At 31.4% G+C, this 15,124-nt stretch overlaps 2 protein-coding genes across 2 annotated transcripts in view; both read right to left on the bottom strand.

The window, feature by feature from the left end:
- LOC149483859 (uncharacterized) overlaps positions 1-1,892 on the bottom strand; it is an 88,886-nt gene extending 86,994 nt beyond the window's left edge. Inside the window, exon 1 of the mRNA XM_089701325.1 lies at positions 1,558-1,892. Within this exon, the coding sequence (XP_089557451.1) occupies positions 1,558-1,578 (21 nt within the window). The 5' untranslated portion in view covers positions 1,579-1,892. The remainder of the gene's footprint in view (positions 1-1,557) is intronic.
- iPLA2-VIA (calcium-independent phospholipase A2 VIA) overlaps positions 1-15,124 on the bottom strand; it is a 217,244-nt gene that overhangs the window by 147,675 nt on the left and 54,445 nt on the right. The gene's annotated exons all lie outside the window — the stretch shown is intronic.

The following is a 15,124-nucleotide window of genomic DNA, read 5'->3' as shown; positions in this document are numbered from 1 at the left end:
GTGATTTTATTTTTTTACGGGCCCTTGAAGTGGTGAACATACTGGGTAATTTTATCTTTCTTGCCATTTCATTCTTTTTTTTATTCCATTCAAAGATCTAACGATAGTAAATGTTACCATACTGAATTGGCCTATCTTTCAGCTTAGCACACAAAAAAAATCAAGCATCTTCCGCAATCATTGACGTCAGCATGAGTGAAAATATCATCGTACTCGGCGATAGGTGAAAAATTGAAAAAATCGTCATAACTCCGAAAATACGAAAAATCGCATTACATACATGGGGGTGATTCGGATAGCCCTCTAGGTCCTCTACCTCTCAGCTTCCGTTCATCACTACTTTTTGGTACACCCTGTATAAATGTTAAATAAGGTAAAAAGAAACTCTATATGTATAATATTTATTTATTTCAAGTGCAAGGACTCCGTATGTGCTAATCGAGAAGCCGTGACGAAATAATGACTTTTTCAGTGTGTCTATGTTATTTGAGTATGTTTATCATGATTTCTCAATCCTCAATACATTCGCTTACCTACCTACTGGTAATATGCAATTTGAACTTATAATATCAATAATTTAGATTCTGATACAATACAGAGAAATTGTTTGCTCTATGATTTTTTTTTGTGTGTTGATTTATTGCTATGTAAGCTATGCTATCGGGACTTAATATTTTAAGGGCTTGTTCCAATTATATTACTAAAGCTTATGAAAAGAATCACATAAATGTTCTTGGACCTAGAGAAAGTAGAGTCCATGAATGTGACTCTACGTCAAATTAAAAAATGAAAAATTTTGTGAAAATCAAATGTGCGTTTTAAACATTTAGTAAAACAAACAATTTATTTTACTTAAGTCGGTAGTATATAAATAAACTGAACTTGTAAATAGCGAAAAGCTTGCATTTTAAGCTTCTACTATTTTTGACTGAAATCCCCAAAAACAAAAGTCAGAGATGTGGTCAGAGAATATAAATACATAAATAAATTTAATCTTACACCTAACTCAAACAAGACTTTTACAAAGATTTCTCTTCGTCAGTATTCTTAAAATCACAGTGCATTGTTAACTTCCCGATTCATAAATACATTACCTAAACACAGGCCTTCAACGTCGACTCTACATTAGAAAAGCGCGTAAAATACTTCCTTCATATAATAACTATCTATATAATGCACATAACAGGCAAGTGGTGTTATTACAATTGATTAATTGACCCTTTATTGAATGCAAGGCTGTTCCCAGGTGGATTCTTATACAATACGATGTTATGAAGTAACAAATGCAACTGATAATATAAAATCTGCGCATCACGTGCGAAACTATTAAATTCTATACAAGAAAGTATTTCTCGCTCTATGTTTATATACATTCACAGGTATATAAACATAGAGCTATCTGACGTCAATTGGGTTTGTTTTATTTCCATGAATTTATTTTTACCTGGCCGTTTAAAATGTTTATCTTATCTTTAATAGTCATCGACAACTTTAAACGCAAGGACAGGCGAAGAAACCTAAAAGATTAGGTAATAGGTGTACTAGAACTGCACTTACCATCATCATCGAAGTGTGCATGATCCCTCAGCACCCTGCTCCCATTCTAGTTAGGGACTTCTGTTTGTTACATCATAACCGCCAAAATAGATTCGAAAATCTTGCGGCGAAACCAAACACAAGGTTACATACACAAAACAAAAAAAAAACTCAACTAAAACAAACTTAATTATTCGCTAACAGTCATGAAAATTTAATACACGCTACGCGGCTGTCGTTTCAAAACGTATTCATAACCAAAATAATCGACAAAGTTTGTAAATACGAAACCGGCTTCAATCCTCAACACGTCCATACACCAGCATAACACTGCACTAACTGACTCTACGTTGTATCGCTGTGTGGTGTGTACCTGATGTATGTCTTTCTCGTTTGGCTATCACGAAACACCTATGTCAGAGAGGGACAATAATAAAATTCTCGACTCCCATTCACCCCGTATTGCATGTGATTGCATTGCACTCGAAACTTATTATGGTAGAGTTCCAAAAGTTGATTTTGGGCTAGCAATAAATAATGCGATGCATAATGGTTTGATTTGTAATTAGAACCATGTCTATGTAAAAGGACGTTATATTTTGGGATATTACGTATCGGAGGCAAATCATTTGGAGCTAATTTGTGTAGGATTTCATTGATGCAGCGAGTCCTGTTAATTAGCACTTTCATATTTCAAGGAAACTTTATATTATTAACTTCCACCAAACCAGAATTGTGTAACAGATGTAGAGTTATTTTAGATCGCATATATTGCGTATAGATTACGCGATATGAACATAAAAATTACATATCTAGTGAAAGTTAACGCATTTTAGATGAATTATTAATAGAATTTTGCGTCAAAAATTCATTTACTGTCAAAATATCGTGTAAAAAAAACAAACAAGTGTGTAAAAATACACATGAAAGTGACTCTACATTACCCCTTAGCTCTAACAGAAAAAAAACATAAACAAATACGAAGTATGAACCGATTTATTTGTTAATGTACTTTTTAATTAACACAAACCTCACGGTTATGGATACAGCAAATATACATTGGTCTTTAGCAACTTCCGTGAAATTTGTCGTGACCTACAGAAGGACAAATGGACAGCGGTATATTTTAATTAAGTTTTTTTTTGTATGTACTTAGGTAGGTAGATAATATTTTATCTGAAAAAAAACGTATTTATATTTTTTGTACAATGTTATTTATTACCTCTATATACTTAATGGTATACTTAATGGATACAAATAAAATCAATTATATATCAACTCAAAAAATAAATTATAACGATCACGTATTAGTTACTGAATCATCTCGTATAACCTTTGATATACATACTTAGGTAAAAAGATTTACAGAAACTTTCGAGAAGGACACAGTCATAAAGGAAAGCCAGGGAGAATTTTTTTCCGTACGAAAAGATGGGTTGCACAGTGCACTGTGCACACGAGCGAAGTTGCAAGCGAAAAGATCTACTTATTTATAATTCAGAACTATCGTGATTTTTTTGAAATTCATTTATTACATATTATATAGAGTTCAGGAATCAATTATTTTCAGTTGATTAAATTTTAATAGCTCTATCATATGAATACTTTATCAATTATAATATAATCAATTGAGACCCATATACAGTTTATTAAGTTTTCAGGAACATTACATAGTAATTTAAAATGTGTATTGTACATAATAACAATAAATCCATTCATTGGTTGATTGGTTATAGTTTAAACTAGTCAATAAGACAAGCGCTAAGCTCCCTCTCTCGGGTATAGTTTATCAAATGTGCTAGGCATAATAATCATATTGTATATATATATATATATATATATATATATATATATATATATATATATATATATATATATATAAAACCTTTTGAAATTTAAATGTATGCATGTGGTGTTTACCTACCTTAAATTGTACACTTAGTTTTAAGATTAATTTCATATATTATATACTTGTTTATTTTGTGTAACAATTACTGGTAAACCTAATAAACAAATAAAAAAATAAAATAATAATAATATTGTATTAATATTAGTTTATTCTCTAATGTAGACTGAGAAATTGACTACTCATTGCTACGCGGTTTCACCCGCAAACGAAACCAAGAGCAATTATTATTTGTATAGCTTATTACTATTCTGGTAGGTACCTACATAAGATAAATCATTGTCAAGTATCATCAAAATCATTTCATTTCAAAAAAGTTCAAAGAATAAATAAATCCCTAACTAAGTACATGGTTATTTATTTTATCAAGTAAAAACATTTCATTTTGATCCTTGGTAGAGATATAAAACTAAAATAAATGTTACGATAAAATAATAAATACAACTAATAAGTACATTGTTTTGATATTATACACCAATACGTATTAAGTTGTAGTTGTTATATTTTATACCTATGTAGCCCAACCCAAATAAGGATTAAATTAAACCTTTTCATCCATTTCCTTTTTGTTTCAGAAAGTTTTGCGAAAAAATATTTGTAATCTTAAGGTAAGTATCCCTGAAAAGCTTTATCGAAATTTCCGGAAAATAAGGGTATTGCTCATTATTATCACAAAAAAGTGTATAGTTATAGAGTGGGTACTAACAAAAAAATCTGCTTTAGAAAAATGAAGATATAAGTAGGTATCTACTGCATAAGTTCATTTATAGAGGAATATATAAATGGAAACTATTCACTTATATACTTATAGATATACAAAAAATGCATTTATGATCATGTAATACAAAATACAGCATTGAATTTAAAAAATAAATAGAGATACCAGTGCCAGATAGTATAGGATGAGATCCGCAACTGTAAACGTTTAAATCCTAATAGCAGTAATAGCAATTAATAACTCCTCTATTTTTCTCTTTGTTCAATATTAACTATTCATACTCAACCATGTTATTCCGAGCACACCTAGGAAAAATCTTACATAACAAAAACACGGGAAACAGACGAGGCCATTCTTAGTCGAAATAACTGTACGCAATTTTCTCTGAACGGTGCGATGTAAATATTTTAAGGTTTTCACGGCCACGGGCCCGAATGTTCGCTGAGGGACCATGTACCTTATATTGGAACACACACTTGAATGCTGATAGAAAAACTGATAAAATTCAACCACTTACTCTAAGATCTTGGCAGGCACGTGCTACCGGTTTTGTGCTATGTATTTGTTTTGCTCATAAAGTGTATTTGAAAGAATTCAGAACTAAATAACATAGTTAGTTTTTGATTGAGCCTAGAATTCGAATTGATTACACACTTAATAAAAGTCACAATAATCATTAGTATGCTTACAACAACAAAATACATATATGAAAATGAAAAAGAAGGTAGAAATTAATATAAAATGTAATGGTGAGTACTTTTCTTTGCTCTATACTTACCTACCGTCCATATTCTTATTTTCTCTTCGTCAAACATTTCTCGTGTATTAAGCTAATAAAACATACCTACATACAATTAAAATGCAATTTGTATATTATAATGTAACCTGTATTCTATTCCATAGATAAATAGATATCACTTGAAACTTCATAACCAGACACCCCAAAAAAGCTCTACATTTGTATCGAACAGTAGATAATGAAATATCTCCAAACGATAGACACATCTCGTTCAAATTGACACGATTCATATAGAAAAGGCACGCAAATAAGAAGCACAAAATGTACTGCCATAATAAAATCATATATTACATTCGTACGCACCAAGAAAATTGAATCTGCGTTTCCGAAAATTGCTAGGTAGTTAAAATTCCGTAGACGGTTGTTAGTTATGACAGTCATAATTTTTGGGACCATCTTTTATTGTGTATAAAAATGTGTATTTTCCATGTTGGAGACTCAGCATGATTCCACTTGTCCATGGCCATGGGAGGTCGATCCAGAACTTTCTGTAAATGTATTGATGTTAGTAAATAACAATCAGAACCTTTGCGATCTCATACACGAATTATATTTGTGTGAAATTATAGAATTTACAATTTTTACAATAACTTATACATATTTCATAAGTACATATGTTGTAAGTTATTTGTTTCATCGTATTTTTCAGTACTGACTACTTTACAAATAATAATTATTGATTGCAGTATCTGGACCAAATATTCAACGAATAATCAAACTTATTCATGTTAGAAACATAATGTTAGAAATCTTTGTATTTCATTGAGTTTATATCATTATTTAAATAATAATACTTATAACTTAAGTAGATAAATGTATAAAAATACCGTAGTCCATTTCGCAACCAATGCTTTCAGTACAAGAAAAAGTACGTAGGTATACTTATTTCACAGTAATTTGAACTTCGCAAAGATTCATCTTCACCTAAGTCGGCGGAAAGCTTAAACTTCATGAAGGAAAACGGACTCGAGATCTCTTACCTACATTTTTAGTTAAAACAGTGCCACACATTTTGCCAAAGTTCAACCGTTGAACAAAACTTTTCGCATAAAACTCCTTGGTCTAGTTCAAATTGGATTTATTCATTTCATATTCATGGCTTACCTTGCTTATGGGCATTATCATTATTAGCTATTATAATAACAGTATGATAAAGAGACCCTTCGCTTTTGACCTTTTGTTTCAAGTACCTATTCCCTCTTATTTAACGCCCTTTCAATAGCGCTCTATTTTATTTCAAGTGCTTACCTCGGAAGTGTAACAATTATTTGAGCAGTACCTACATATTTTTAGTTCACCCACACATTACCTTTTTAATTAACAATAATGACATACTTTTAAAACGAAATTTGAAAGAAAAATTGGTACATAATCAATTTTTCTATTAAGTAATTTGAATATTTCAAGAGATAAATGTTTATCTGAGTTTACTCGACACATCTTAAATGTTAACTTAATTTAATACTAACATAATATTCTACATAAAAAGTAAACATAAACTTAATATTACAAACAATAAAGGATAATTATATTGAAAAAGTTCGACGCACGTTCGAAAAGTAAATAAAAGATGCGTTACTGTTCATTAAAATGGACAAAACGCGGCCACATGTTCACCCCAAATGAATGTCCACAGGGACTTACAAACAAGTGCTGCTAATACAATCATAGCTCCCATAATCTATTATCCCGTATACCTATATGCTGATAGATTACTGGGGTCGTGAGAAATGTTACACATTGACGTCACATCTGTGTACATTTTTAACCCCTCAAAAGTCGATATACTCAGAACTGGCTACTATGTAACATAATATTATTTTGAATATTCTTCTTCTTGTTCAATTTTTCGTTTAAAGAGCTTCAACCAATAAAGGACTAACAGGGTTGTGACAGATTTTAAATAGTAATGCAATTGCAATTGAAATCCGCTGTGCACCATCTATAATTGGCATACATAAATCTAAATATTAGTATAGCAAATCCGCAATAGATGTCGCTTGCGCAATTTTTCAAAATGTTCACTAAAATTTCTAGTTTGCAATTTATTTTAAATTTTATTTAAATCTTAGAAAGGTCAAGGTTTTCACTTTTTTCTGCCATCTATAATGATATCACTGATTTTTTTTAATTTTTACTTGTTTTTTACAATTTATTACAGCGCCATCTATTCTTTGTACGCAAAAACAAGTAGAATGTTAAGGGTTAACATTAGTACATTGATCTCCTATAGATGTCACTATTAAGTCATCTAACAATTCGTATTTTAATTTCCACGTAGAATATGAATATTTTAAATTTTATCTACGTCGTTGTCTTAAAAATACTCAGAATAATAATAATTAATACTTACTTGCTTTATTATTATGGCTTGCACTTAATTTCCTTTTTAATTCTAAATAGCTGTAAAGGAAGACTTGTTGGTTAATTCTTGTGTTATTAACCCTAGAAAGATAATCATATTGAGTAGTACGGGAAAGATAGTCATGCGTCAAATTTACGCATGTTTCTTAGTAAGCTCTAAGTCAAGGTATATTGCTTTTTTTCTATAAATTGTAAGTTATTATATAGTTACAGTTATATTAGAATAATTCACACTACAAATAATTTATTTTTAATTATTTTTATACATATAAAAAAACGAAAACATTATACGTCTGCTTTAAATCTACAATTCTTGTAACTCGTATTATTTCTAATAAAAACTTATTTTTGACCACAATTATCAGACTTTTTTATATGTTATATATATTTTGTACATATAGTTATATAAAAAAATAGTGAGAAACAAGTTTAGCACATATCAACGTATGCTCACGACATATAAACATGTTCCATTTTTTGCAGGAGGAATTTGCCTTTCGTCATATTTCAGAAGGACAAAAAGTATAGTAAATACGTTTATTTTCCGAAGGCCTCCTCAGTACTTTCTTATTATGTACCAGATACTTCATTTGATAACAAATTGGAGATATTATCACGCAAATATCTTATCAAAGCTGGTGATTCTAAACACCCACGCATAAACAAAGAAGACAGTTCCATGCTTCTATATTTCATGTTTTATTGACTCAGATGTTTTTGTGCTTTGTTGTTAACATTGTGGCTATAAATTTAATATGCAATATGCAGGTAATTTTATTGATTCCATGAAATAAAGCCATTGGCCATCTCATTGTCTTGCTACTATTGAACATCAGGGAACACATTCGGTCTAATGCATCTACTCCGCCTTTTGCTTGAATGTAATATATCATTTTTGCTTTGTAACTCATCGGGAAAAGCTTCTTCTGTGTCACTTTTCTCGTCATCTTCAATTTCGTGGTCCTCCTACTTCACTATCGGTTTCTTTACAGGGACCCTCATCGCTTTGCATAAGAGCGGCTAATATACAGTATTCTTCCAATTTTCTATCACCAAATGTTTTCTGTATTTGCTTCAATATGTATAAAAATAAATTTTTAACATAAGTCACAATATACAGTAATAATAAGCCGAAAAATATTCAAACTACCATAGTAGTCAAAATCTTAAAAGTCACGGTAAAGATAATCATGCGTAATTTTGACTCACGTAGTCGTTATATTTCAAAATCGGTTACACTAACTTTATTGACACCTATACCATAGGTTAGCTCTCAGTGACTTATGAAATGTCCTATAAGCACAGTTATGGATTCGCGACATTTAAAAAGATACAGCTATATTTCGAAAACGCAGGAGTCATTTTGACGCAGACTATCTTTCTAGGGTTAACAAACCAATGTGTTGTTATTTTTTAAACCTAGAATAAATAGAGTAATTATAGAAGCATCCCGGTTGAATGTAATTCCGTTGGCAACGTCAATTTAATGGGCGATTGACCTTCAAATATGCCAAGTGATCAATCGGTCGTGATCACGATATTCCTACAACGTAAAAGGCCGGTAATAACCAACTAATAAATGATATTGATAGGCTTTATTTTAATTGTCATTTCACTACCGAACGATCCGTTTAATTACCCAATTGACCTACATTATCAGTAGAAAATTCTGAGGCTCATCTAGCTCTAGCAAAATTATTTTGTATTCGCATCTACATCCTATTTGCAACACAGGAGGACTATCAGCGTCTCATGTAACTTAAAATCATGACATTCATCACTTCCGAAACATATTGTATCGTAACAATTCGATGGTGATAATTATTGTATGTTTGTTAAAAGTCTAAGGAAGCTCTTCACTACATAGTATAAAACAAAGTCGCTTTCTCTATCCCTATGTATGCTTAAATCTTTAAAAATACGCAACGGATTTTGATATGGTTTTTTTTAAATAGATAGAGTGATTCAAGAGGAAGGTTTTAGTATATAATTTATTATGTTTTAGACAAAGCGGTCGAAGCCGCGGGCGGAAAGCTAGTAGTTTATAAAAGTATCAGGAAAAGGAATTGTGCATATTATGCCTTGATCTTATCGATTCAAAGGCGGGCGTTATTTCTAATACGCACTAGGAGAGTGGAAATATTAGTTGTATGAGTTGCAATGCAAGCGCCACTCGTCGGTAGTTGGCTAATTATTATATAAAAAATTGTTACGTTTATAGAATTATGTAGGTAATACCCATGGTAATACCTAACACTTACAATTTAGATAACTGTCTCCAAGAGAAAAAAAGAAAGATAAGCTTGGTTTTCGCGTTAAACACAAATAATATCTAATTTAGGTAATCGGGATTGAGATAATTTAATTTATTCTATTCAATATAAAATTATCTAAAAGAATCGTCAAAGGACTCAAATGATGTGATCATTCTATATATCACTTCTATATATCACGATATCACAACCAACAAGAAAAAAGTAAATGCTATAGGTAAATAAAATATGTTAGACCGGGAGATACTGACACAAAATTTCGAGTCATTTGTAACAGGATGGCGGTTCTACAGGGTTCTTAGTACGCAATGACAAAAAGAAAAATGATGGTGTGAACGCTGGTACAGGCGGCTTAGTCGCGTGGGCGTTAGTCGAACTCGTCGGAAAATAGCGAAAGTCAAACGATTTGTAACAGTATGGCACTTATTTTTCCTGGAAGTTTGAGGATCAAAGAATATAAATACAAAATTTCAAAGATCTAGGTGTTGGAAATCTTCACTTATATAAATTAATACTAAATTAATTTTTCAAGTATGACAGCACTTTTTCCCCCTACTAGAAGTATGGCAAATATAATAATGGTCACATTTTATCAAATACTCTCCAAAAATCCAAATGCAATACTGGTACAAAAAGTTTGGCGAAATAAATTTTTTTTGCAGATTTTCGGCGGTATGGCGTCCATTTGGAATCGTCCGAAAAGTATGGCATGGCGATTTTCGTAAATGGCTGCACGACGATGGTTACCTGTGCAAAAGTTAGCCTGGTACAAATGGTTGAATAATTGTTTTATTTAAATCAACATATTCGCGTCGGTATGGCGGGCTGTAAGTCACACCGGAAAAGTATGGCATGATACTACCGCCTACTTCTTTTTTATGGGCTATCGGTAAATACTAAAATTTTTGTGTTACAAATCGTTTGACTTTCGCTATTTTTCCGACGAGTTCGGCTAACGCCCACGCGACTTAACCACCGATACCAGCGATCACACCATCATTTTTCTTTTTATCATTGCGTACTAAGACCCCTGTAGAACCGCCATCCTGTTACAAATGACTCGAAATTTTGTGTCAGTATCTCCCGGTCTATGTATTTCATAAATGTTTATTGAAATATCTACTACATGTAGGTACCTACGACCATCCTTCTTGAAGATAAATCTATGAACTTGCATAATAATGTTATTATGTTTGATAACGAAGAGTCCCTGTTTTTGTTTTGCTTGAGATAATCGTAATGTATTATGCACTTGACAAGTTGACATACGTATCGATGTTCAACATTTGTATTTTCGTATAAATAAAAAAAAAACCGCGAAATAAATTTTAATCAAAACTTCCGATATTGGTAAAATACAGATTTGCATACATGTGAGTTACTTAACTGTACATATTGATACCTGTACTTATAAATAGACAAATAAAAAACGTATAAAGTAAAAAAAACAGTATATTATCTTGAGACAATTATGTGTAAGTAACAATAATATCTACTGAACCGCAACGTTTTATGTAATTGTAATAGAACAAGTGGGAAGTATAAAATAGGAAACAAGAAAATCATTAGGTACCGGACTTCCGTCATAAACTGATAATCTATCAATCTTTGACTAGCACAGATAACATAAATTAATTCATATTATTTTATAATAAGGTACTATACTTATACTTTAGTTAGTTTAGTTAGTAGGTAAGTTTTTGTTATTTTTATCTAACGATCAAAAACAAAAACCGATTGTAATATACCTGCTAGGTGCTGCTAGTTTTTACGTCTATACAATATACAGATTCCTTTTGTTTCTAAAGAGTTCCCTTTTTTGTTTTCTTAAACTTTTCTGAGACCGTGGTTCCCATTTTTGTAAATTTTGAAAAGATTTAGGTTTGCTCCTTTCACACTTACTGCTTGAGTATATTGGTCCATGCTGATACTGATAACGTGACTTTCTATGGGTAAAAGGTAATAGGAAATGGTGTAAAGGTCCAATAGGTACTCATTCCGAACTTATTATACAGATAACATTATTTTTTTGCCCTTTGCCTAATGATAATACCTACCTAATTAAAAATCACCCTTCTATTGCAATTCTTGAAAAGCAACGTAATCATGACGAATTAAAAGAAAAACACGTGATTATATAGTACCTACACTATATCGCATATAATCGATCAGAGTGGCGCAAACTTTTTTCCTAGGGTTGCAGATCCTGTGACGAAGGGTGATGAATTAATTTTTCTAACATTTACGGCCCTTTTCAAACCTTCGTAATTTTTATATTATTAAAGTTGTCGTGATGAAAATTCTTGACAAGAAAGTTCAATAGTAACACAATACGTCTACCGTTTTAGAAACATGATTCCATGATATTTTCTCGATAGAAAAAAAATACAAAGTTCGCATTGTTATTTTTTTTTAATCTCTGGCATCTTCAAAATAACAAACGTAAAGTTACGACTTTTTGGATATTAATTATAAAATATACAACCGATACGTCTACCGATTTAGAATTTTGAAATATGCGATGGTTTTGAAATAAACAGGAAATACTTGAAATTAGCGCGCGACCAGCCAATATAGCGAGAGCCGCCCTGTACCTTCCTACCAGTGTTGCCAACTTTATTTTCTAGAGGATCGTATCACACACTAGGGAAAATCGTATTTTACCAAGAATTCTAGAAAAAAATAGTACGTTTTAAAAAATTCAATAAAACTACAGCAAATTATTTAAATAAGAAATGTAATTGTACTTTTTAATAGAATGAAATACAAAGTTTTAGATAGTAAAAATTTATCTATTATAATTAAATCACTAATTATTATTATATTACACAGCAGTGCCATGTATGGATATAAATTAAAATATCAGTCGCTATCAGAGTCAATACACGCAACATCAGATGCAAGAGTCGAAGAATTTATTCTTTTGTACATACTTAAATTTAATTTGCACAACATGTCGCTGGATGGCTGGAAATCGATACATGATCCTGATTCCTTAAAATGTTGTGCAGCCAACAAAGTTCCATTCACTGTATCTATCATTAATTTATTTCGAATTTTTGTTTTCATTAGATTGACGTGACTGAATACTCGATCGCATTCGAAAAAAAGTTTAATGCTCGTTCAAGTTTAAAAATGGTTGGATGAGTGCATTATGAATAAAAAAAAAGTTTAAGGCTTGTTCAAATCAAAAAGATTGTTACCTATTGTTTTTTTATATCAACAAATAAAATTAATCGGATTTTTTTTTTCCATGTTATTCTAATATTTGAAAAGATCGTATATTTTGCGTACGATTAGGAATTTACGATCGTACACCGTACCAAAGCCAAAAAGGTCGTATAAATACGATTTAAATAGTACGGTTGGCAACACTGCTTCCTACCCCGATCGCTGCACGAGTCATTCCCGCTACGGCCGTCACACGGGGAACTTGTGTCGCTCGCGCAATCGTAAAAAAGGGTGACAACACGATAATACAAAATGAGACAAATGGGGACAATAAAGAAAATAAGAAGGAGAAACATAAAGGTTGGAGGAAAAAGAATGCTTACAATTGGAACAAATTAATGAAGTAAGTTGGTTTTATTTTAAATTTGATGATAATTGTATTATAGACGATGTTTGATATGTACCCCTGTTTTAAGTACATAACGAATGTGTAAGATTTTTTCATTTATAGCATAAATAATCTTTTCAGAAATCCGGAATCCAGAAGGAAAATAAACCCACTGATTGTTCACAATGTGAACCCACTCCTTCATAAGTACCTTTATTCAGTCAAAAATGTATGTTATCAACGCTCTACTGGTTTTATCGCATGATTCCATTTTTAGCAAAAAGCAACAAAGTGCAAAGAAATAAAAAATCATGGTGAACTTAGTGGAAGTATGGTGGACGTAATATGGAACAGGAGCTCATTGGAGTAGTATTATATTTAAAAAAAATACGAAAAAATTTCTAGAATTACATTTCTTAGTAGGTGGTAGATAAGTATGTTGTATAAAGAATTTGATGTTGATATTTATTTCATTTATACTTACTACACCTGTGCGGGAAATTGCTTGGTAATAAAACAGGTTTATATTCATATTTACATAGTAATGTGAGTTTTCATTTCGAAAAAATTTTGTGTAAGTATATTAAATTGAGTTCCTGGGTGATCTGGAAACACAATTGGGCCCGGAAGATGGCGCTGCAGTCACTCCTCCTAATGACATGAACCGATTTGGATGAATATTTGTGTGCGCATTTCATTGTTGTGGGATGATTGGTTGATTCGCTTTCACATTAGCTAATATTATGTATTTTTGTTGTTAGAAAGTAAACTTAATTTAATGTTTATAATACATTATTATTGGTATAAATAAGCCAGTGTTCGTCTCACATTGCTGTACCTGCCTACCTACCCTACCAGGGCCTAACTTTGTTCTGGCTATTTTATTTTGATTATTTGTAATGAATAATTACAATTATAATAGAGTGCAAAAAATAAATACATGCGTCAATATATTTTGTGGTTTTTTTTAAACAATTTTTTTATTTAAAAAAATATCATTCCGACCGCGGCTTTGCCCGCGTGGAATTAGATTATATTATCGTGAATCCTGTCTTATCCCACAGAAGTGTTCAGTTCGGATAAAAAGTATCCTATGTGTAAATCCAGGCAATTAGCTATATTTTATCAAAATTGGTAATGTAGTCTTGACGTGATTAAGTAACAACTAACAAAAAAATATACAAATTAACATCCAAAGTTTCGCATCAGTTTTACTGTAGTAATATCTTAGTGATATCTTCCACTCTTGACTTTGACTGAGAAGAATTAGGGTTTATAACTTCTTTCAGAAATATTACCTTTCATTTCTGGGCATGATGTAATATCTACGTCAGCATCAAATTCTATCTAAATCCATTCAGTAGTCCGCGTTATTGAGTACCATTTCATTTTTTCAGAGTAACAATATTTTTTGTTATTTTAAAGATTATTTATAACCTGTATTATTTTGTAATAAAGTAAACATTACGAAATAATAATAATTATTAATAATGTCTAAGTAGTTGTTAAAAAGAAGATTATTTGTTTATAAGCAAGAAAATAAAACCAATAAATCAACAATTAAATATATGTATAACAATATTATAACTGTATGACGACTCCATACATATATGTTTGTCCCGAGTCGGCCAGCGGCAGCGCGGCGAGTTTGCAAGAATGACTTCGCGCACACCCGCGTTCGCGATAGCGAACTATAGACTCCGCCCACCAAGCAGTGGATTTTTTTTTGTGTATCGTCTTCAGAATCAGAGTACTCGCAAACAGAAGGATGTAATGTCACCAAGGCGACACTGAACCTGCTCCCGCAAACTTCCCTTGTCCGACCTGCGGAAAAGTATGTCGATCCCGCATTGGATTGTCATCGACGACGACAGTATTATAAATCATTATAAATATCCTACTTTTTATTATTAACTTGTAACCCATAAATCTTGAAAAGAGAATAAATATTGCTTATGTTATAAATTTT

This window comes from Colias philodice, chromosome 12 (genome assembly GCF_061535455.1).
Source record: "Colias philodice isolate Cphi_HAF_F1 chromosome 12, ilColPhil1 Martin Lab GWU primary, whole genome shotgun sequence".
Lineage (NCBI taxonomy): Eukaryota > Metazoa > Arthropoda > Insecta > Lepidoptera > Pieridae > Colias > Colias philodice.
The sequence above is the reverse complement of the archived record's forward strand: the minus strand, read 5'-3'. Positions and strand labels throughout refer to the sequence as shown.